General features: G+C 43.4%; 2 protein-coding genes across 3 annotated transcripts in view; one reads left to right on the forward strand and one right to left on the reverse strand.

Moving 5' to 3' along the window:
• UCHL1 (ubiquitin C-terminal hydrolase L1) lies at positions 13954-18576 on the reverse strand. Its single transcript, XM_021397423.1, has 9 exons — positions 18420-18576; positions 18322-18333; positions 17994-18122; positions 16932-17082; positions 15610-15695; positions 15487-15534; positions 15036-15105; positions 14646-14704; positions 13954-14368 (listed from the first exon to the last, which is right to left on the reverse strand). Exons 1-9 carry the CDS (start codon positions 18450-18452, stop codon positions 14282-14284), a joined length of 675 nt encoding a protein of 224 aa, XP_021253098.1. The 5' UTR covers positions 18453-18576; the 3' UTR covers positions 13954-14281.
• Positions 18128-24246, forward strand: part of LOC110399162 (amyloid beta A4 precursor protein-binding family B member 2-like) — a 115664-nt gene continuing 109545 nt past the window's right edge. For both annotated transcript variants that reach the window (XM_021397406.1, XM_021397411.1), the window contains exon 1: positions 18128-18358. The gene's annotated coding sequence lies outside the window, so the exon portion shown is untranslated. The remainder of the gene's footprint in view (positions 18359-24246) is intronic.

A 24246-nucleotide genomic window follows, 5' to 3' on the forward strand; every position in this document is an offset into this window, starting at 1 on the left:
TGAGACTCGATGATCTTTGAGGTCCTTTTCAACCCAAGCCATTCTATGATTCTATGATCTGTGGGAGCTCTTCTAACATGAAACTTGTCTTTTTTGCTGCCTTGCTAGGAACCAGTGCTGCCTCTGTACTTTGGGGTAGCTTGGCAGCACTCAAGTGTTCATGATCTCAGCCTAGGAGTGGGAGACAATTCAGCAAGGAAAGTGGAGGCTCAAGTGTGGAGAGCATCTCCTTCTAGAGAAATAGTGCTTCTTCAAGGCACGTGCTGTAGCAATCTGTGGGCATATCCCAGCATCACGAGGTTGCCATAGTCTTCTCTTTCCCTTTCTGCAGTAATTATTTTGATGAGATGCTGAAACACTGTGGAAGACTTGAATATATAAGCTGAAAGCAACAGAAGGTACTCATAGTGTAGAAGAACCCAGCTGGAAACTGTTGTGGTGTGCACATGCTGGAGATGCTGTGCTGGGGAGAAGGGTAAGAGCTGTACATATGCTCCATTAAGCCTGCCAATTCTTAGGGCTGCTTTTCTCAAAGACTACATGACTTTACTTTCTGAGGCCTTGAGAATGCTGGGGACTACAGGAGTGATGCAGGAGAAAGTTTGAGATGCCAAGAAATCTCTTCATCTCTCAGGCAAGTGAGAAGGAGGAGAAAGGAGAGTCATCTTGCTATTTAGAAAGTCATATTTATATACATTTTCATTTGTATCTTTAAATAGTCAAGATTGTAGAACCGCCAGAGGAGAGAGAGATGAGGTTTATGAAGCCTGTCTGCCTCCATAGGAATGTTGGAGTCTCAGAGAGGAGGCTCTAATGTCTGGAGAACACATAATAACATCCAGGATTCACTTCTTATCTTCCTCTTAAACTTCTGGCCCTTGATACAAGAATTGTAATGACTTTATTGAAACACTCTGTGTTTCAAAGCTTGTGATAATACAAAAGCCATCCCATGACTGATTTCTTCTTACAGAAACACTGTTCAGAAGGATGGAGAGAGATGTTTACACCAACAGATATCCTTGGTTTATAACATGTTGAGTGATCGCAAAACTTAGGGCTGAATTCCCAAATCCGTTTAAGTTCTCAAGTGATCACAATATAGTTAACATATCCTTTACAGAAAACATGCACAAAAATAAGGAAATGAATGCTTAAACACATAATAAATCTTTCACTCTCCACAGAACAAATACACTATTCTTATCAGGTATAAACCATGGCCTATTTCTTCATAATCATAGTCATAAATCTGGCTCAGTTATTGTATATATTTTACTATCTGTGTATTTACTTTTGATGAATACTGCTGTAAATTTTCTAAAGATAAAGGGATTCACTTTTTTTCATAGATGTTTACAAGTTACCAGTTCTGGTCAATAATAGCATGAGCTCTGTTGAAAAGGAAGTTATTTGATAGCAATTTGTCTTAAAATTATGTATGCAACTTTAGTTTGCATTTAGTAAGTGGGATTAGAAATGCAATATTGATATTGCTTTTATAGCCCTTATGTAGTGAAGAAAGAACATAAAATATTTTGGGGTACTGCTGAAACAGTATGTGTTATATAGAAGTGTTATGTTATATAGAAATACACCTTTTGTTACACTGTCTGTCAGTGTGCAGGCTGTGTAGGGTCTGGGACATATGTCACTGCTTGCTACATTGCTTTCATGAGCGTGATAACTGTTTGTGCTGCAGCATCTTTCTACCTGAAATACCTACAAGACTGCAACATGAGCAGAATGCCCCATGGAAAAGCTGGGCTGTTGGGCTGTCCGTGCTGATTTTGTGTTGGGTTTTGACTCTGTCAACCAAAGTAATCTGTTGATGCCCCTCTAAAATTTGATGAACTAACAAGGCCTTTCTTGAAGGCTGTTTTTGATCAATTATATTTTTGGAAATTTTTTGTGGTTACAAATGGAGTTACATGAACTGGTATTGGCCCTGGTATTACTGAGAATGATGTTTGCTGAGCTACCAGTGAGTGCACCGAGGGCGGTGGCAGAGCCATTTATACGTGGTGTTGTTAAGATAGAAGAGTCCTTATCATGCAGAAGTTATGTGCAATGGGAAAGATAATGGAGGAAACCAGGTATGACTTGTCATTTGCAGTTGGTTTTAGTTAGCTCCTGCTCCTAATGATAAGCATTTGCACATTAATTACTTCAAATCTCTTACAGAGCATTTGGATTTCTGTTCACTCTGAAAAAAAAGACAGAAGCTATGTTTCCAGCAGGACCATCTGCTTTGCTGTGGATGTTTGAAGTCTACATGGATGCAAAAGATGAAGGCATGAAAAAAATGAAGACATTCCCTGAAGAAAAGTCCATCCAGAGATATTAAATACAAAGATAACACATCTGTGGTCTGTGTGGTGTCCCGGCAGCTCCTGTAAGCTGGTGCAGCAGGTAAGGGCACACCACTGTGTGTTTGCTCTCCTCTTACATCCCACCCCTGGGAATCCCATTGGGATGCCATTGAGGCCAGGTGCTTTTTGATCAGATCCAGTATAATGCTGCAATGTTCTTGAGACCAGAAATCACACTTTTGATTTAAGGTGCATCTCAGTGTCACTGATGTTTTTGAGTTTTGTTTTGTTTTTTACCTTTGATATGTTTTTTTGGGATGGCTTAGCACTGATAACATCAGAAAAAATATGGGCAGGAAAGGAATGCATTTGGAAAGTTACAGTGCCATCTACAGAAGGAGCACCAGCCTGCAATCTCAGGCCTCATTGCCTTCAACAACCTTATTTTGCACCTTCAACAATCATCAGCTTTTTTAACCATCAGCTGGAACTACGTAACAGAAAACTGAGCATCGTACTGCACCCTTAGGCACAACTCAAGTCCCCACCTTCGTGTTTGTTTTCCTCCCTCATTCCCTCTCACCTTATTTTTTTCTGCTGGCAATGTCCTGGTTTGCATTTGGTTTCGGTAGCAGACCTCCATCTCCTGGTAACCCAAAGCTGGCTGGTGGTCTCGCTCATCCTGCCAAGGAAACAGATCACTGAGGGTGTTTGGATGGGGCTTTGTGCAACAGGGAAATTGGCTGCACACTGAGCCAAAGAGAAAAGTTGAGGTGGTGACTTCACAATGAGCAGTAAGGAACCGGGATGGGAGAGTCAGATTCAAGCCTGTATTCCAGCGGATATTTTATGGCTTATACACTTACATACATTATTGCTTAAATATATTTACACACAGAGGACAGCTGCAGGAAGAGGGAGAACCATTCACCACAAAGTGCCAAATGGTGCAGTAATTAAACTTAGTAGCTAATGTGATGCATGGCCACAAGTCTCTTGCCCCTCACACTGGCTCAGGGCAGCTCAGTAGGCCTCACACTGCCCACATGCAGGCTGAGCTATCCCTGCCTGGCACAGTGGGCAAGACGGGGCTTGGCAGCGCTCATCAGTCCCTGAGGGATCAGCCCTGTGTGCTTTGCTTGCAGAAGCTGGAGGCAGATCTAGACTTTGGACATTAGGCCCCATTGACCTAGCCTGCCCACCCAGCTCACCTGCTCTCTTCCATCCGTTGGCCACAGCACTGTGGCTTGTCACTGTGCATCCTTACAGCTTTGGCTGGGAAATTCTCTCTCTGCCTCTTCTAAAATGTTAGATTTTGGTGAGGTGGGCAAAAGAAGACCATGGATCTAATATGGTACCATTTAACATCACTGGGCGTTTTGCCACTGACTTCAGCTAGTTTAGAGTTGGTTTTATGACCTTGAACAAACTGGATAAACTGTTCTTAAACCAAATGAAAGGAACAATTAACTCCAGTTGCTTTTATAAAGTCTTCTTCCCCAACCTTGCTTCGTTCAGACCCTGACTCTGGAGGACATAAGCTCAAAAAATTAACTTCACTGCACACCTACAACAGTGCACTTTATTTTCAACACTGGCAAATATCTACTTGCAAAGAAACTTTTACAATACAAAAACAAAAGGAAACAAGACAAACATCCACAGATGTTTTTGGAAGAAACAGCTTAAAGTTTTCGCTACTGCAAACTACTTTTAAAATGTATTTGGTCTTTATGGAAAAATGCTGTGTTATCTTTACAAAAGCATTAGATATATTAGATTTGGGGAAAATATTTTGAATGAGCAGGGAGAATTGAAATTTGCTTTCCAGGAGTAAGGCTTATGATCTTAGTTCCAAAGAGGTGACAAAATTGTTGTTAAATCACAGAACTAGGCAAGGCAAGAATCTGGATGCTGCCATTCCCAACATACAGGCCATTAATGCTTTCACCGCTGTTCCTTTGTCTATCTGCTAAGTGAATTATTATTATTTTTTCCTTCTAAATGCTCACCAGTCTGTAGAAAGTAGCACAGAAAAATGTGGCACTTTCCTGCAAACCACTCCTCCAAGCCAAATTAAGCATGGATCAGTCTTACCCAAGCACTAGAATTTCAAATCCTTACTCTTGTTTATATAGACACCTAATGTAAAGTAATTGTCTTAAAAGAAGTAAACCCAATCACAGGACAAGATGGTACACCACGAGAATAAGGGCATGGCAATGGGAGTTAGCTAGGGAAGGCCACTGCCCCTCTGGATAAAGTCTTCTTCATCAACTCAATTGGCAGAGGAGTTCAGGATGTGCTGTGGGACTCTGAAAGCTAAAGCCGGCACTACAGTTGACAGCATGGTCTAATCTTTATGAAATTGAAAAACACAATTCAAGCTGAGGATTTAAACCCATATGGACTTGCTGGGACAGAGGTCCTCATGCACAGCCAAGGGTTTTGCCAGTGAGACGCAGGGCGGGAAAAGAGGAGCTGTCCTAAGAAGGGCCCTGTTCTGGAGAACAGTCCCCATGAGACTGCATCCAGCCACACTGCAGCATACATAACGCTGTGTGGCTGCTGCAAAGGAATGCAGAGCTGGTCTGCCTCTGTTTGCCTGCTGTGTCTCATCCCAGAGGCTTCCAGACCAGCAGGCTTGAAGATGAACTACAAGGAGTACCTTTCAGCCACCAGGCAGCACTGAAACTCATCACTGATTCAAGTACAAAATCTGCATGTTGGAGTGCCGTATAGTTCTAAATACAAAGACCAGTCCAGACTGTGAGTAATTTTCAGATTAGACAGAGTTCATAATGAACCACAAATGAGAAGTCTGTCCATCTGTACTGTGGGCAGTGGATGCGTAGCTGAATGCCATAAGAACAGATTTGTAAGGGCATTGCTACATGTACTTCTGCTATGTGGTGGATTTCACCGATCATACCTCACCTGCAAATAGAATATGCACAAGCATTTATTTTGCTCCAGGCAAGAATGAACATAAATAAGCAAGTGGGGATTGGAAGCCCTTTCTAGTTCCTGCATCGCGTTTTCCTTCTGAAACAGAAGTCAGCCTGAAAGCTTCAGCAAAAGCTTGCTTTGGAAATGAGTATTTTTGCAGACTGCTGACTGTGGAACTGCATTTACTAACGAGTTACAGTCACACAATGGTTTGCCTCCGTACTATCTGAGTCACAGGCCAGAATTCTCCTGAGTGCTAACATTTTCATTTAAGCTGTTTGTCAGTGCACAGGGAGATATTTTCCTTTCTACAGCTGGTCCTGAATGGGAATGCTGTGTGTCACATCAGCTGTAACTGCTTTTGGTTCGTTGCAGAGTCAGGAGTGAGGCCCTCTCCCTGCGAGCCCAGCCACTCGCTCCAGTATGGCCAAGCACCAGCCCATGGTGTCACTTCCCACTCTGTAAGGTCACAGTGGTTGGTGCCATTAAGTGACTCAGACAGAGAACTAGTGAGGTACCAGGAGGGGTCAATTGCAAGCAGCCATAAAGAAGAGCTCAACCAAATTTAGCTGAGTCCAGACACTCTGCACCCAACTTTAGGCACCTCACTGAAGAGCCTAATTTAAGTAAGGGTACAATCAACTTTACCTAAATTTATCACAGTCAGTGACCAATTGTCTTTTTGCTCCTAACGATCATATTCTTCTGAATAGCAGCTCTATCTCAAGCATTTTAAAGAAATATCATGCAGGATCTATTGACTGTCTTCAGGTCTTAAGATTCTTATTTAGCATTACAGGGTTTTTTAATTACTTAATATATTGACCCATGCTGTAAGCTGCACCTTTTACACAGAGTGGATATGGTTTTAAATCTTACTTAGGAAGAAATGATGAAGCTGGGTCCTACTGGGAGGTTTGTTCAGGTCAGTGCCAGAAAACCTAAATATGAACTGTGTGACTGGTTCTGTCCCTCACTGCTGCGCTCCTGTCTGGAGAGAACCTATCCTTCACCTTTTGGTACATATTCTCTGTACGAAGTTATTACACAGATATAGCAAGTAGCATACCTTGGCCTGAATGCCAGGAAGAAGAATATTGGGATCTTGCCATAAACACAAAGAATAGCATGGGACTGGATAAACCATATCCAACTTGTTTTTATTTCTTAAGGAGCTCTATAGAGCTTATTTCTTAAGAAGATTTCCAGCAGCATTCTTATGAAAAAAAAAAAAAAACCCAAAGAGAGGAAAGTTGCTCTGTTGGTGGTCACTGCTGATGAAAAGTCTGAAAACCTTCTGTCTGAGAACAACGGCAGAGACAGCCCACACAGGTCTGAGCTCTCCTAATGCACACAAACGTTATCTATTATATTGCAGTCTGCAAATATGTTAAAAATGTATACTTTATTTATACAAACTCATGTTTCTGCTCTAGCAAAAAATATTTTGGAAAGCAGTTGAACTTGTGAACATTTACACTTCAGACCATAGCTACACTGTCAGGATTCACATTTTCTGCCTGGATATAATTTATAAACACTGGATTTAGTCAGGGAAAGTCTTCATAGAGGTTAACTGTAATTTCCTGTTGTAAATGGAGTCTGATGAGTGAGGATATGAAATCTTGGAAAAGTTTAATCATTCTAAGGAAGGCTGTCCCACTTGATGGAGTAGAATTTGTACAGTTTTGCAAAGAATTGGCAGTTTGCTAATTCTCTGTCTGCTCCAGAGTGAAAAATCACAAGTGAGGGGCTTCTGCTTGAAAGCAAATGGATTTTTGCCCTCCTAATAGGATGGGATCAGGCTCCAAATCTAAACAGATGTGGAAATGTCATCGCATTCCTGACCAAGGAATTCACCTCTATTTGTACGCAGCCTCAGCTCTGTGCCCAGGCCCAGCTGAGGCCACTGGAAATCGTGGATGAGCCCTGAGCTGAGGTGTTCTGTAAAATCAGAGTCTGAGTACTGTGTTACACTCCAGAAGCTGAATTCAGCTGCTTCCTATCCGGGCAGAGAACACCTCCCTGGCTCTAGCTGTCCCTGTGAGTGTCATGGAGCAAACTACCAAAGTGATAACATGACAATTCCTGACATGCATATATATCGAGTGAACATCAGAAATAAAAATAATATGGTGGAACTAACATTTCCATTTTTTTGGGAAGGATTATTCACCTTTATGTGATCACCTCTCACAAAGGCCCTGTGTAATTGTGGACTCCCCTTTGAAATCTCCCAGCTTACCCTACGGGACAGTAAAAAACCCCAGCGCTTCTCATATTGTTAGGTGCTGGTGGGAGGAATACCTCAAGCTTTGAAAACTCTGGGCTCTGACAGCAGACCTCAGTGGTAGCAGCCACAAGTGACAGACATCCAAACTGGGGCTGAGCAAAGGATTACAGCCAGCCACCTGAGTGACACATATCCCTGCAGCAGCTGTGGCATAGGGCGCTGTAGAAATGAAGCAACTTTTGTTGAAAGCATTGACCAAGATCCCTGGCTGCTGAAACAGCACTTTTTTGTTATCCCGAAACATGGCGCTTTTCCACAGAGCAACTGCGTGAAAATTTTCCTAAGCCCTCACGGTCTCACCCGGGGCAGTAAACATGCTCATACCAGAAAGAAGATTTTGCCACCCTTTATAAAAGATTTGCATGATGCTTTGCAGGAAAGTTTGTTGTCACTGCTTCCTGTGACAACTGTTTCTCAAAACACAGCAGAGGTCACCTCATGACTGGTTTTCAGAACCTTGTTGTGATACAGATCACTGAAAAGCCAGTCACAAACTGTGCCTTATAGTTAAGGGAGATCTTGTCCTCCTCTGTACATAGCACTGGGCTGCATCAGAAACCTCTAACCACTGCTTTCTGACGTAAGGAAAAATTATCCGTCCATTATCTAGCCCCTTCCCTAGCTTTATTCAATAAGAACTGATCCTGTCATTTATTGGCATCATTTGACCTTCATCTCTGCCGTCCAGTTAAAGGAGAAAGAATGGTGGTAAAGTAGGAGGAAGCATTAGAGTAGCCCAATTGTGGTACTTTCTGAATAATCTCCTTCCTTCCTCAACACTTCTCCTTTGTGTAAAACCACCAAAATATGGCCACAACTTTGTCATCTGGGTCTTCTGTTTGTCAGAAAACCTGAATACTGCAGCCAATATTTCCTACACTAATTTGCAATTTTGATTTATGAAACTCCTCAGCTTCCCCACATACCTAACCTTTCTGTGGGATGCAAGGGGAGAAAGGAGGGAGAACGTACTGTTTCTTGAATTATGATGCAATAGAAATATACCACTGAAATATCTTGAGGTGTTAAAAGGGGACTCAGGATTAAATGTCAATACAGACCCTCTTTTGCAGACAGACATGAGTTCACCTGACTGTTCTTAAAGCCAGTCAAGCTGCGGTTAGCCTAACACTCAACTTTAGCTAATAAGCCGTGCTAAGAGGTAGAATATATTAACTCAGGCCCATAGCCAAACTGGTGCAAATATAAAACTGCCTGAAAAACAAAACATACATGGTTATAAAATGAGTTTTAATCCCAACTTTGCCATCAATTTCACATATTACCTTAGGCAAATCACTGAATCTATGTCTCAGTTCCTTACTTGCACAGTGGGGATAGTAAAAACACATTAAGAGTGGAAGCTGCTCTGGTAAGATTTGAACATGCATACACATAAAGTCTTGAAAAGAAAATGGAGTTCAGTCTAGTTACAGTGCTACAAGTAATAATGCCTCTCAGTTTGACATTGAACAAACATAAGCAATTGAAGTGTCTTTTTTTTTAAAAAAACTGTATTGTGGTTAAAATGCTAACCCCACCAAAACACATTAGCCTGGTCTTGTCCCTCCAATGCCATGCAGCTCTCCTCACTTTTTATATCCTGCTGCAGGCCTTGTAATATCAGCTTGCCACATCTGAAATTCATTTAAGCAAAAACTACATAAGAAATTTAAGTCAGTTCTACATTGCTTGTTGCCTGTGCATTGGGTTCCATCTACATTTCTGAGGCATAGCAATTTTTTTTTAAGGAGCTGAGAAATGTCATTAAACCATCTTACAGTGTTTGTGGTGCTAATGGAAGGATGGCCTATAAGAAATGAGCAGGAATTGTCTCTTCTCTCCAGCAAGCATTCATTGCCGTTCTCCTGCACCCCATTCCCAGTAGGGGTTCCTGTATCTCCTCATAAATTGCAATGTTCAGAATATACCTCTGGAGATCATTTAATCCTACTCCTTGCTCAGAAGTACTGGCCATACTGGATCACATCAGCTGTGGCTTTCTCTAGCTAAGCCTTGAAAACTTACAAGGCTGGAGATGGGTCATTATTTCTCTGATGACTTCTTCCCAGTACTGAACCACTTCCCTCTAAACAAGTACATATCTAGTGTCCAAATGTCCCAAACAGAACCTTCCAAGCTGCATTTTGTGGTTACTGCCCTTTGACATACTATTTGCTACTACCATCAAAAAGTTAGCTTTGTCATCCTTGCCAATGCCCTTGGGGTAGTTGTATGGTACAATTAGATCCTCCCTTAGCCTCTTCTGTGCCAGACTGAAAAAGCCAAGCTCAACCAGCCTCTCCTTGCAGGCCATGCACTCTACACCTCTAGCATCCTTCTGATGGATCCTCTCCAGATTCCTCCAAATCCTCCTTGGACTGGGGTCCCAGAACTAGACATCAGTCCAGGTGCAGCCTTACCAGTGCCAAATAGAGATGGACAGCAACTTTCCTCCATCAGCCAGCTTCACTCCTCCCAGTAGAACTCCCAATGTAGTATGCAATTTGTCTTACTCATGATGAGAGCACACAACACGTGGGCTTATATTCAGTTTGGCACCTGCCATAACCCCCAAGGCCTGTCTCCCAGCCTGTCTATACACACACAGTGGCTTCAGCCAGGTGCTGAGATCAGCAACTCATTGCCATAAACTCTGGCTTCTCTTAGCCTCATGCTCCATCGAGGTCCCTTGGGTTGGAAGTATTTTGTGTATCAACCACTCCCAGTAATTTAATACCACCCTTTGCAAGACTTTAAAAAATGAAAAAATACAAGTGATATTTGAATTCATTTGGTCACAAAGGAATTTAAATGCTGTTACTTGGCTTTCAGCACTAGGATTGTAGCTTCATTTTCTCAAGTTCTTGCTTGTTCCCACTCAGTTCATAGTCTCACTATGTCATCAGCCTCTTCTTAGCTGTTGGTAGCACCAGAAGAGGGAACCTGCGACTGTAAGGTTTATTGCCATTCTGTTTTTCTCCCTATTTCCAGGGCACAGGCTAGGGGGATCAGCCAGCCACTTGAACTCCACTGTGCCTGTGCATCAAAAGGCAGCAGATACTAGTACTCCCGGTTCCCTTTTTCAGGTTATTTCTCCATCTTAAGTATTTATAGATTGGTCTGTGCATCAAGGGTTGGATGCTACTGGAGTTCTTCCCATTCTTTCCTTACTTTCCTAAGAAAGTAAGTTAATGTTGAAATAGTAACATATAATGTACAGGGGATGAAGTGGTGTGTGTTATATTAACTGCAAACAAGCTATGGACCTAAGCCAAAGGATATTGAAATGCATAAGAGGCTTCAGATATTGCATCAAGCTTGAATTATCATTTGACTAAATGGGTGCTTTAGCTTGTGAGTGGTCCCACTGAAAGTAACAGTATATTTCACATTACATACACCTTCAAATAAATGAGCATCTGTGTTTTGCCATTGGCATTGCCTCTATCAGTCTTATTGCCATAAGTTTCCCAATACTGCCACCTGCAGAACAGGCTCGCTACAACTCTCAGCAGAGAACTGTTAAGAAAGCGGCAGGTTGAGCACAGACAACACTGGATATGATTTGAAGTTAGCAATGTGCATGTCTGAACAGATAAACCTGAAATCCTACCTGAACATCCTAAATAACTCTGAAACATTTCCAAGAGTGGCTCTCTATGACAGCAACCTGTTGATTCAAATTAAATATTTTGCATGATAAACTCCTCACATATCTGGAAGATCAGCAGTGGCAGCAACCAGTCACTGATTTCTTTCAGAGATGCATGGAATACTGTCAGGCTTCACAAGCTGCCTGCCTGATTCAGTAACTGTCACAACAAGAGTTCTGGAATGAAACACTTAGGGCTTTGGATTAGAAGACAAAAAAGGACTAATTTAATCAAGGAGGATGCACAGGAAATAAAGAGAACAATTATATTCAGAAATACAGATTCAATATAAAAATAGAGGGAAAACATGCACAGTGATCCCTACTTGAAGTAGGATGTGACTAATAATGTTAAATTATTAAAGAACATCTTTTAATTAAAAGAATGCTTTTTGATACATAGCTTCTTGAAAGAAAAGCCTACAGAAATTTACACCCCTTGCTCCAAATACTTCTGGTAAAAAGTGACACAATGGGCAAATACAAAAATTGAAAAGCCCTTTGCAAGTAAGTAAAACTAGCTGGAAAATATGCATTCAAAAGCTTATAGTGTCTATGAACTTAAAGTAAATGACTGAAAACCATCCTTTTCTACTTAGTTTATTCTAGATGGATTTGAAGTGGTGCATACGTATTTCTGTGCACATTGACTTCTCAATGTAATAACTTACCTGGAACAGCTGAGCTATCAGTATTGCAAAATATCCCATTTATTCAGCTTTCAGATCCTTACCCATTGGATCCTTACTTCCAGAGACAACTCTATCACAGCTCATGAAACCTTGGCTTTCTCCAGTAATTCATCTTCCTCTAAACAGTTCATTTTAGAGGAAAGGTCTGCTCTTTGCCAAGCACCTGTGTTAATTTTAATAGGGGAAAAAATCTTGCTGTTGATGTACGTGAGTGGATTGAGAACCAATTGCCAGTTTTCTTAACTTCCATCCTTTGTAACTTTCACCCTTTGGCCCCAGGTACAAAGTAAGAAGTGAATGCCTCAACCCTTTCCCTACTTCTCTAAAAAGAAGAAATTATTCAGATGTCTGCCATTCAGTAGATCTGAAATCCAGAAGCCTGAGCAGAAGAGCGGGGAAAAGAAGCTTGGTAAACACCACAGTAATTTCACTAGCTTAACTTACACTGCTAGATTAAAGAACAAACACACGCTGATGCAATCTCTGTAAGAAGTACAGTCAGAACTCAAAGGCACTTTCAGGTAGCTTCAGTATTGCCTACACAGTAGTTTACAGGCACAGTTACAGCAGGTACCCCAAGCAACAGCTTAAACAGCAAAGTCCCCTGCAGAACAACAGCACAATTCCACAGGCATGGCACACAGCTGGCTGGACTCCACTTTCCTTCCTACGCCCTCTGATGGTTGCTGCTACTTCAGCCCCCTGTGCTCCTGCCACAAGCAGCTCCCTCTCTAGGAGACCTTGTTGCTAGGCAGCCTGAGCCACAGGGAAGGCAGAGAGATGGCTCCAGGCCTGCGCTGGTGCAGGAGGCTGCAGCAGAAATGCCACAGGAGGCCTTCCTCCATGTTTTGTCAGCTTCTTGAAAGAGATGCCGTTAAAGAAGAGCAACATGCAACAGTTTATCTTAGCAGATGCTTTCAACTTCACAAAACTAAAGGAGACTGATGTTTAGAATTGAAGTACTCTGATCTTTTAAGCTTCAGAATCTGAATGAAAGCATTACCAAGGTAAATTAAGAGTAGCAATGAAAGGTAATCAGAACACTTTCAGACTAAGCATAGCTTTAGTCAAAGCTTATATTTTGAATTACTCTTCAAAAAAGCCTGAAAGCCAGGGACAGTTTACAGAAACACATGCAGCAGCCACCACAGAATGTAGAAAGTTACTAAGCACCACAGAACAGAAACCAACACTGCTGGCAGGCCCCAGCTAGAACAATATATTTGTAGGCCTTGGTTGAAGGACACTTTTACTTTCTTATGGTTATCTGAAGTTTGGGCAAGGAGCTGCAGATGAACAGGTAAAAAGCTTCACTGAAGAAGGTAAGAGTGTTGAAGCTAATGACTATGTGTTTCACCTTAAATCTTTTCTTCCTTCCACTTTCTTCCTACTCATTTGACCTGAAATTCATCCCTACCATTCAAAATTCTTTCACCATGCCCTCCACCCTCCCATTTACATGTTTCTTCCAAAATGACTTGAAATGTAACCTCTTCCAAGGCTCCCCTTACCACAGTAACAAGTTAATGAGCCCACACAGGCTGCTTGCTTGGTGTCAGCATCAGACACTTACACTTTTTGCCACAGGTAGGAAAAACTGTTCTAGTGCTGCCTCCTACCAGAGCATGAAGCAGGACATCTGTTCAATGGATACTGCTGCTTGTGTTGTCAACACTAGAATTAGCCCTCCCGTAAAAGAAGACAATTTCAAGTTGTCATCTCTATGTTCATTTATCCCACCTTACCAGTAGACCGTAAATATAACCAAGGATGTCAGATTATGGCTGAAGAGTTTGACTGGACATCAGGAAAAGCTTTAACAGAAGGGTGGTACAGGCCTGGCACACACAATATCCAGCCTCAAAGATATTTCCAGCCTCAAAGGCCTTCAAGACACTAGGGAAAACAACATTAGCCTCAGCTGACCTCTTCACCTTAGGCTAATGGTAACTTCTTGCTCAGAAAAGAACTTTGAGGGACCTTTACAAAACAAGGTTTGTAGGATGCCACAAGCAACTCTTTTTCAACAAAAGGAATGATCACTGAACTCCATTTAGTCTTCCAGCAGAAAGTTTTATTCTCATTAAGGACAAGGAAATATCAACCAACAGCTCCATTAATAGACACATTAAACAAGCCCTGTTAAGCACTTTCTATTTAACATGTGAAAAAACAGAGTCTAAAGACATCATGTGTCCGAACTGTTCACATTAAAACTTGAGCTCATCCTTTATCATAAGCTCAAGTGATGTTGCTTCTGTGTATAGCAAAGGGTGGAAACAATTTAAGTTACCAGAACAGCTGTGTTTAACAAGTACTGAAGCACTGGAGTTTAGACTGCATTTACTGGTGTGCTATTAAACTGCTTTCCTTCAGAGCCTCAGGCAGACTTGCAGAGAGCCACAGCAGAAAAACGAACTTCTCCTTTTTCACGTTCTGTAAATTGTCTGCAGATCTTAGCAGAATCCTTAAGAGAAAAAGGCTTTTTAGATGACTAGAACACATTTGCTAAAAAAGAGACCTTAAGTCATTGCAGACCTCCTCTGGGTCCCCACAGCTAAATTACATGATCTAATAGCACCACTTCATACATGCACTTAACAGATATCTATCTCTGTGGTACATTACAGCTTTGTTACCGGCTTGCACAGCAAGTAGGTACAACCACTGTACAGTGAAAGAATGCCCCAACTCATCCTTTTAGAAGACTTACTTTCAGCAAAACAGCAAGTGAGAAGTTTTACCTTCAATAGCAAGTCATCTGAGCTTGTGCCATGGTTTACAGGAAATGGCATACGCCCATCTGTGAAAGAAAGGCCCATCACTCACTATACTTATGAATTGCAAAATTCAGTATAGTGAATGTAAGAAACCAGTACACAGAATAAATCGTCAATACGTGTTCAAATGAAAAGGGGACTAAGTATTCCAAGCTCTACAGGAGATGACATGCTTTACAAGAGTATATAGGCATTCAGTGCAACTCACCTTCAGTTAAAATCTTGAAGTAGAACATAAATTGGCTTTGACAATGACATTAGACAGCTGCACTAGTAGCAAGTTTCTAGCCAGAGCCACCAACACTGCTATACAGTGCAAAGTAAGCCCTAACTACAGAGCTCTCAGGAGCTTACCCAATTCATACAGATGTCCATCCACATTAGCAAACAGGATGAAGTGGAAGTTCACACTGTTGTCCTCAACCTTAGGAAAGATCATTAGACACATTAGTTAGATAGAAAAAAGCCTACTACGTTTAGAAAAATCCTACTTTTTGCTACAAGACAAAGGAGATGTCTAGAAGAAAGCAAAAGCAAAGCATCAACAACCAATTAAGCTGAAGTAGCCTCTGCAAAGCATCTATACATTACTGTACATTGAAGTGCCAAAGCCTTAAGGTACAGCCTCCCTGGACAGCCTGAATCCAACTTTCAACACATTTTACAAAGAAATTCTGCATTCACCCACCATTTGTTGTTTAGCGTGTTTCACGAGCTGCAACAATTATGTGCCAGGAAAGAAATGGCACTGCTCTAGCACCTTCAATACCCTCTTCTCCCAAGATTTTACCCATTCATATCTTACCCGACACTGCCCTTCTTGTGCAACGGAGTTATGGACTTCTTGTATAGCCTTAAGAGAAAGCAGATGTAAGTTACTGCATCCCTTAAGTGATGATGCTGACAGCTATTTGTGTAGTTTATATACCTTATTATTTGCAAAACGCTTAGCTCTCTCTTCAGGAGACAGGTCAACTGTTTCATCAAGAAATTTCTTCAGGGAAGACCCCTCATCTGCACAAGATAAAAGATTTTCTTCAGCATAGGCAGATAAACAGTTACAGTTCAGACAGCCCACACCACTCAATGCTCATTGTGTTAACTAGGAATAATTACATTCAGCCTGGAACCATCTCCAGACTACGCATATTACAACTACCACTTTAACTTGCAGTAAACTATCTAACCAGAAGCTACTGATGACAAGCTGAACAGACACAGTTCAAGTACCTCTGAATACTTATCTTGAAACAGACTTACAAATAGAATTTGGCTTTGCCATTTCTCCTTGCAGGTACAGCAGAAGCAAAGCCATGTCTTAAAGAAAGATAGGAGCTACAGGACAATTTCATCTATTCACATTGTTACAAGATACTTTATTTCTGTTTTACTGAACTTGCGAATCTACAGATGTAGATATCACTTGCTCATGCTAAGCTTACTTTGGCTTTCAAGGGCATGAATTAGTAGTAGAGTACTAAGAGACACAGAATTCCTATTCTTACCTGAAATACATGCTATAACATTCATACTGCTCAATAGCATGCTCAGAGAAGTCTTTCAAGAGTAAAGCAATGGTGGTCTCACCTTTCTTTCCATACATCCTTTAAGAAATACCACACCACCGAAGTGGTTCAAGTTTTCAAGACAATAGCAGTAAGTTACTTTATTTTGCAGTTCTCTTATATGAACAGTATAACACTATCCAGGCTTAATGACAAACCTTCGACAAGAATTTTTAATCTTGTTTCCTAGGAAACAGGAGCTTCCAGCCACCAATTAACTAGGCTAGTTTTATACCTTTTTACATAGGATAATCAAAACTGCCCTTTTCAGAAAATATATTTCCATTCTATTTCCATCCCATATGGCTTTCCTCACAGAAAGGTGGGCATGTTTTAAACTGATTTATAGACTACATCGAGGAAGTTCACCTATACTAGACATAACAAGTATTAAGAACTTTCTGTTCAGTTGACATCAACATCAATGTCAGTAGTCATTCCTAAACATAACGCTTCCTAATTATAAATACATTGGTCAGGCCTGCTCTGCACCCTTTCCCATCCTGTAATGCCCATCTACTAGGACAGGAGTCAGAATAAGGTCACTTCTGTAACTCTTGCTTCTCTCCAAGAGAGGAAGGACCCACTTACAAACTAAAGTTATACAGCATGTCTTCTGTAGTCCACAACCACTCAACTTTCCACTGTCATAAAAAAGGTGGAAATTTAGAATATTCATACTCACCAAATTTAACTTTGTCTTTGTTATTGGCAACTGCATGTATCAGACCAATGGTCCCACAGGAGTTACTGACAGTCTGCTTCATGAAATACACCTTGGAACTGATTTCTTGGTCCTTTATTTTCTCAGTCTGTTGTTTCCTAAAGTTCTCATGCTGTAAACACGTAATTGTTTTCAGTGTTTCACTACAGCATTATCTTTTTATTGCACAAATCACCACAGAGACATACAGGAGACCCAATACCAATACCAGGACTAGACAGAAGAACTTACCCAGAAAGTCATCTTCATGGCACAGGTCCAGTAAAGCATTATCTGTCTATCCTGGATGCAGGCCAAGCCTTAATGGACTACCTACATGACTTAATCATATCCTAAAGCATTGTTCTTGGTTTCTCCATCTGTTTCCAGTTGTACACTGGAAATAACTTGAGTGGGAAGTCATATAATAGATAGGCTCTTTATGTCCCCTCTCAATTGTTTTACCTATTTGATGAGACTACTCAGCATGTCTGTGCAATAGTTGCTTTTGTATTTGCTTCTGTACCTTTACAGTACTTCCCTTCATTAATCCATATCCACTGGAACAGCACGTAGATCAACATAAAAGGTTATAGCCCTTCCTATGAAGCATTTGTTAAGCACAGTTCATTTTAAAGGGCACCTCTTCATAGCTCTTCAGCATGTTGCACTATAGCCATTACCACGCAGCAGCTCAGGCCTTTCCAGATCCAGTGAGTGATTCAGCAAGATGCAGAACCACTACTCCTCACACTTCAGACCGCTAACAGCATTTTCTTCAGTTTGGTACACAGAGAAAAGCATAGGAGGCACATTAAAATAAGAGCCCTTATTTTCTTCCTTATTTTTCTCTCGTTCGAGCTGACTGGAGGCACACATCACCCCACCGCAGCCCAGCAGGGCCACACCCACCGCCACCAGCTTATGCCGGCAGAGCGCCGGGCACCGGCTCCCAGCAGGTGCAGCCAGACTGCCGCCAGCGGGCTTTGTTCCAGGGGCACCGGGGCCGGACACAGCCTCCCCAAATGCGCGCGGGGCGCCTACCTGCTCGGTGAGGGGGAAAAGCAGCAGCAGGGCGCAGGCCGGGCTGGGCACGGCGCCCAGCGCTTCCTCCTCGAAGCCCAGCACGTCCACGAAGCGCCAGCCGGGGCTCACCCCGAGGCGGGACAGCACCTGGGGGGCACAGCGAGCGAGTGGAAGGGCCGCTCCCCACCCCCCCGGGCCGCGCCCCCGTGACACAGCACAACGCGGCGCCGCCATCGCCACCCGCCCGGGGGAGCGGCCCCGCACAGCCCCACAGGTGCGGCCACCGCCGCCCGGGAGTGCCGAGAGTGAAGGGAGAGGGAACTGCCAGGCTCCGGCGGGGACTCACTTTGTTCAGCATCTGGAAGACAATGAGGGGAAGAGAGGTGAGTAAGCGCTGCCTGCCTGCCCGCCCGCCCCAGCCCCCCGCGCCTGGCCCCCACGCACCTCGGGGTTGATCTCCATGGGCTGCCACGCCATGGCTCAGCAGGAGGCTGGCTGCGCTCTGCTCCGCCGACGTTCCCCGGCACTGCACAACACCACCCGCACCCTACCCGCCGCAACCGTCGACGCTGCGGCGCGGAGCCGCCCACCGGCCGCTATATAGAGGCGGGCCGGCCCACTCCGCGCCGCCGCGGGGGGAGAGGGCGGAGCAGCGCGGGGAGGACCCCGGCCCGTCGGTGTGCGGAAAGTGCTAGAAGCGGCGGGCTTCCCCCCGCCGTCCCGGGGCGTCCGGCCAGGTCCCACGGACCACAAACTGCTCCTAGATCAATGCCCCCCGGTCCGCCTGCAAGCGGTAGCGGTGAGCGGCGAGCGGGCGGAGGTGCTGGTGTGGATCGGTGCAGGCGCATCCCTGTGCAGTGGCCAGGCCTCGCCCCATGGCTGCCCCAGAAGCACCGCCTTGCTCGTGTACCAGAGCTTTGGTTGTCAGGAAGGTGTTTGTCTGCATCGGGGCGCCTGGAAATTCAGGCCCTGCTGCGTGTCGTGTGCAGTGTACGTGGCAGCATCAATATTCAACAGAGGGATTAGATACTGGTTAAAATCACGATAAGATGATGAAACTACTGTCACCTACCTGCTGATAGCATCCCTGCAGTCTGAATCCGTCCCTCAGGAACAGTCTGCTGTGGTTAATGATAACGTACAGGGCTTCTTATCTCTTATTCAGGACCTGAGGGTTTCTGCATTCCATGTCTTTGGCCTAGAATGTCTCTGAGCAAGGAAACAAAGCCAACCTATGCAAGATACTGGGAATCTCATTTGAGGAACCCAAACAACCACCCATTTTGCTGGTAAATAGCCACAGAGAGCCCTGTCAGTAAGCTAGGGATGCCTCACTGTTATCATAGTAGAATTGCTTGAGTTGGAAGGGACATTTAAAGGTCATCCCTGCAATGAACAGGGACACCTACAGCTTGATCAGGTGTCTCAGGGTCCCATCCAGCCTGACCTTGGTTGTCTCTACGGACAGGGCATCCACTGCCTCTCTGGGCAACCTGTTCCAATGCCTCACCACCCTTATTGTAAAAATCTTTTCCCTTATATCCAATCAAAGTGTTCCCTCTTATAATTTGAAGCTATTTCCCTTTCTCCTATCACAAAGACCCTGCTAAAGATTCTGTCCTCTTTTTCTTGTAGACCTCCTTTTAGATACTGAAAGGCTGCTATGAGGTCTCCCTGGAGCCTTCTCTTCTCCAGGCTGAACAGATCCAGCTCTCTCAGCCTGAATCTTTGAAAGAGTGCAAACACTGAATAAAATAATCAGCTGAATATCTTCAACCTGCTTATTTTCAAGAAATTTCTTCATTTTCCACCTTGTTTCAGAATGATTTGGAACCCAGTGCAGCAAAATTTCTAAGTGCATGCCTAATTTCCGGTGAATTTGTATTAACTTTACTTCTACTGTAAGTTAGTGGGGTCTCATTCCAATCAGTATGTTGCACTCATATATTTGAACTGAGACTATTTATCAATCTCACTCTGTTCACAGTGAACTCCTAGGGAAATAATTTTACAGGTTAATCTTTGACATGTGGCTGCAGCAGGTCCAAGATGCTGTGTCACATTGGGTGCACCTGTAACAAAACTTGAGGAAGAACAGGCAGGATAGCAAGGTCATGGTATTTTTTGTGCAAAACTGGGATATTGCCAGACATGAGAAAGCCCTGAGCAATCTGCTCTAATCTTGCTGGGTCTGATCTCCCTGCTTTGAGCAGGAGGTTGATCTAAAGGCATCCTGAGAGCTCTTCAAGCTGATGCATCTCATGATGCTGTAATTCCTTCCATCAAAGTAAAGGCAAGGACAGCATACACTATGCAAAACTAAGGAATTTGGGGGAGGGGGTCACGGTAAGCGGCAGCATCATTTATTTCTGCTTTTCCCCCTTTCCAGTTTGGCTGAAAGCATTGATACCTATGTGCAAGCTCAAAGTGGTCCAGCATATTTATTGTGTACATTGTATCTCTGACTACCTTGCTTTTTGTGATCAACTCTGCATGTGCTGGAAGACGCAAAGCAGCTTGAACTAACATGTATGATGCTAATGATTGCTGATACATGTGTAGGAGGGACTGCATGCAGCTCCTCCAAGAGGATGGCAAAGAGCAGGTCTTCCAGCCTGGAAAAAGAAAGGCTGAAAATGGCAAGGAAAATCTTATTTCTGGCTTACTTAATGGCAAATGGTGGTTATAACTTCTGCCTGTCTCAGAGTAATTACTATTACTTGGATGCTAGATGCTTGGATGCTGGGGTTACAGGCATCCCCGGGATGGCCCCTGTATCTGCGCTGTCAGGAAGACTGCAGACAACAGGGTGGGCGTTGTTGCAGTCTCAGAGTGCCACAAGCAGCACATAGTGGCTGTAGTAGGAGTGACCATTTCTAAAGGATGATCTGCAAAATCTGTCAATAGATTACTTTAAAGTGAGCAGTAAATGTAACTGGTAAATTCTGCTGCAGTTGCATTAAGATGTCTGCCTCTGGGAAGTGACGTAAAAATGATTGCTGTGTCATGTCCAGTACCTACTCGCATGCAAACAGGAAGTTTCCATACCATCTTTCTTCAGTGCAAGTAGATGTAAACGGCAAATTTAACCCAGTACATTTCCATTATTACAATAGAATCAACTCACCAGAACAATTGACTGGAAATATTTATAAACCAAGCAGGGCTATTAGCTTTGGGCTGTGACAAACTGTGCTCTATAAACAGCAGTTTTTCTTTCTTGGTAATAAAGGGAGCCTAAGGGACCCAGCCCAGGTATAGATGTCTACAGTATTGGCAGCGGCTTTTACATATATGAATCCAACCTTAACTGCCTGGAGAGGAGAGAATCCTTGCAGCTCACCATAGTTAATGTTCTGATAATGTAAGATTGAGTATGCATTATGACAGCAAGGACAGATGTGATTTCTGTTTCGGATTTTACAAATAGCGAACAGGATTGCTGTAAGCCTGCTGAGGCAAGTCATGGTTCACAAGGACTACACATGCATAACTCACTTGAAAGCATGACGAGCTTTTAGACTAGTAGCTATGTGGCTGTGAAACAAGACAAATTCCTATCACTTAGCAACTAGTATGAAGTAGGTGACTGGAAAGCTAATAAAGCAGTCTTTATTTTATACCACTATTTTCTTCTATGTTAGGATATCTACACTTGTCAATGTCTGCATCATTGTGAAGGATGGATGTAAGGGAATTGACCACAACAGCATTTGAATACTGGTTCCGCCAAATGGGTATATTACACTCTCTGTATCACTGTTCCAGCTATACCACATAATTTATATAGCTTTTCAAAAATAGAAAACTGGGATTTACTGAAGGAAGCCTTTCCCCCAGAACAGATGCTGGAGAAAATCCTATGTCTGATGCATTAACCTCAGTAGGCAACTGAGCTCCACACAGCTTTCTCACTACCCCACACTGGGATGGGAATGGAGAGGAGAATAAGAAGGGCAAAAGTGAGAAAGACTGTGAGTTGAGATAAAGACAGCTTAATAAGTAAAGGGATGGGGAGGGGTGAAGAGTGACATTAAAAAATGAAAGACAGAAAATAAAGTGATACTGAAAGCTGTCACCACCAGCTGACTGGTAGCCAGCCAGTTCCTGAACAATGCTCTCCTGGAAAAACTCCCTGCACCAAGTTCTTATTGCTGAACGTGGTGTTACATGGTATGGGATATCCCTTTTGTCAGCTGGGATCAGCTGTCCTGGCTGTATTCCCTCACAGCCTCCTGTCCACCCCCAGCATATTTGCTGTGGGGGAGAGTGGGAAGCAAAAAGGCCTTGACACTCTACAAGCACTACTCAGCAATAGCTAAAGCATCCCTGTGTTATCAGCACTGTTTTGGTCACAGATCCATAACACAGCTGCAGTGGAGAAAATTAACTCCATCCCAGCCAGACCAAGTACACTATGTCGTAAGGTACCAAACATAAAGCATGACAAACATATCTGAAGCCACAACAAAGACAGTGAGCATCTGGCATCTGCATAAGTTACTCATACCTCCCTTTTCTTCTGGTAAACTGTTTGGACCACAGCAGTAATCCATGTGCATTAGTGCCCCAGCTGTTAGAAGATAGATGGACCAAGAAGGCAAGAAAAATGACTGTTATTATAAAGGGCCTGGGTCCATGGATAGCTCTGTGCAGGACCAGGGATGTGTGTGTGTATTTCTGAATTGCAGCCAGGTTCATTTAAATACCTCCGCGAGGAGTCTCAGTGACTGCAGCACAGCACTGTGGGGTGATGCGTGTCCAGGTTGGCACCAGACTATCAGTGGCTTCTCTCCATGTCAGTGGGACAGGAGCTATGGGCTAAAAGGTCTCCAGGTGTCAAATGGCAAGTGAGAGTAAGACTGGGAAGTGGAAGAAATTCAAAGGAGGTCAGAGCTGAGCTAGGAATAGGGAAAAAAAAAACCAATCTTTTTTTTACTTTATCTTGGCTGCTAAGGTTAGAACAGTTATGTTCTCCTATCCCCTTCTCCACCAGGAGGGAATATTTTGGCTAGGAGATGGAATGACTGGGGGCTGCTGATGTGGAGAGCTGCTGAAGCATATGAACTCTGGGTCTAACATATGATGGAGAGGGGTAACACTTAAGTTATGCAGAAAAAAGAGTCAGGATCATGGGGTGCTCTGCCAAGGGCTACCTTTGTGCTTATTGGGTGCCAGCAATGACTCTGCAATTGCTATGAACTACAGCCAGGTTCTCCAGCATGTAAAAAACAAACAAACAAGAATCTCTACACAATGCAATGGCTTATCTGGAAATCTGTAGGTGGAAGTGTTCCCTAATGTGCTAAAATGTAATTTTAAAGGCCTGCCTTGAGCATCTCAGTTCTGAGGAATGTGGCTGTGGTTTTCCTGAATTCAAATTGAGCTGGCAGGATGCTTACAATTTTTCATCTTGTTCCTCTGCAAAATTGTGTCCACCATGTGGTGATGGTGTCTATCAGAGACACAGCAATAGGATGCTTTGTTTCATGGTAGAAGGAGGACAAACAAGGAGTGACTCCTTTTCGCTGTCCAAACTCTCCTTGGCACAGCAGCATGGGGCTGCAACTACTGCCCTGGGGAGCATGTTCCATGCCCACTGCCCTCTGGTGAAGAACCTTTTCCTAACACCAACCTGACCCTCCTGTGACGCAGCTCCATGCTATTATCTCAGGTTCTGTCACTGTCACCAGAGAACAGAGCTCAGCACTGCCCCTCCACTCCCCTCATGTGGAGCTGTAGGCAACCATGAGGCCACCCCTCAGCCTCCTCTGCTCTGGGCTGAGCAAACCAAGGGACCTCAGCTACTCCGTATGTCTTCCCCTCTGGAGCCTTCACCATCTTTGTAGCCCTCCTTTAGATGCTCTCTAATAGTTTTAAGTCCTTCTTATATTGTGGCACTCCACAGTCATCTCCTGAGCACTATCCACTGTTACATCCAGTGAGATGTAAGAAAATGAGAGAGCCGAAGAATGTCTTCAATCAGTTAAAAGAATATTGAGACAGTGACACATTAGTACATTAAGGTGGTAGAGATGCACTTTCTCAGGTATAATTGTGTGTGGTGCTGAGGGAAAGGCATGGGTCACCTGCCAAATGCCACTTTTTACATCAGCAATCTCCATTCTAATGAATAAAACCTTTACAGAGAAAGGAAAGAATGTATGCCTTAAGGAGCTACTGTGAAGAGACCTAACTTCAGGAACATGTTTGTTGTCATCTGCGGTTTCTTTACAGGCCACCCTGGTTGCCATGTTTCTCAGGAGAATGT

This window comes from Numida meleagris, chromosome 4 (genome assembly GCF_002078875.1).
Source record: "Numida meleagris isolate 19003 breed g44 Domestic line chromosome 4, NumMel1.0, whole genome shotgun sequence".
In the NCBI taxonomy this organism is placed as follows: domain Eukaryota; kingdom Metazoa; phylum Chordata; class Aves; order Galliformes; family Numididae; genus Numida; species Numida meleagris.

Excerpts from the sequence above, each read along its gene's own strand:
- UCHL1 (XM_021397423.1), bottom strand. The coding sequence starts at position 18,452 with ATGGCGTGGCAGCCCATGGAGATCAACCCCGAG. Across the intron at positions 15,696-16,931 it reads CAAAGACAAAGTTAAATTTG|ATGAGGGGTCTTCCCTGAAG; the intron begins GTGAGTATGAAT and ends TATCTTGTGCAG. Across the intron at positions 14,369-14,645 it reads CAGATGACTTGCTATTGAAG|GATTCTGCTAAGATCTGCAG; the intron begins GTAAAACTTCTC and ends TTTTCTCTTAAG.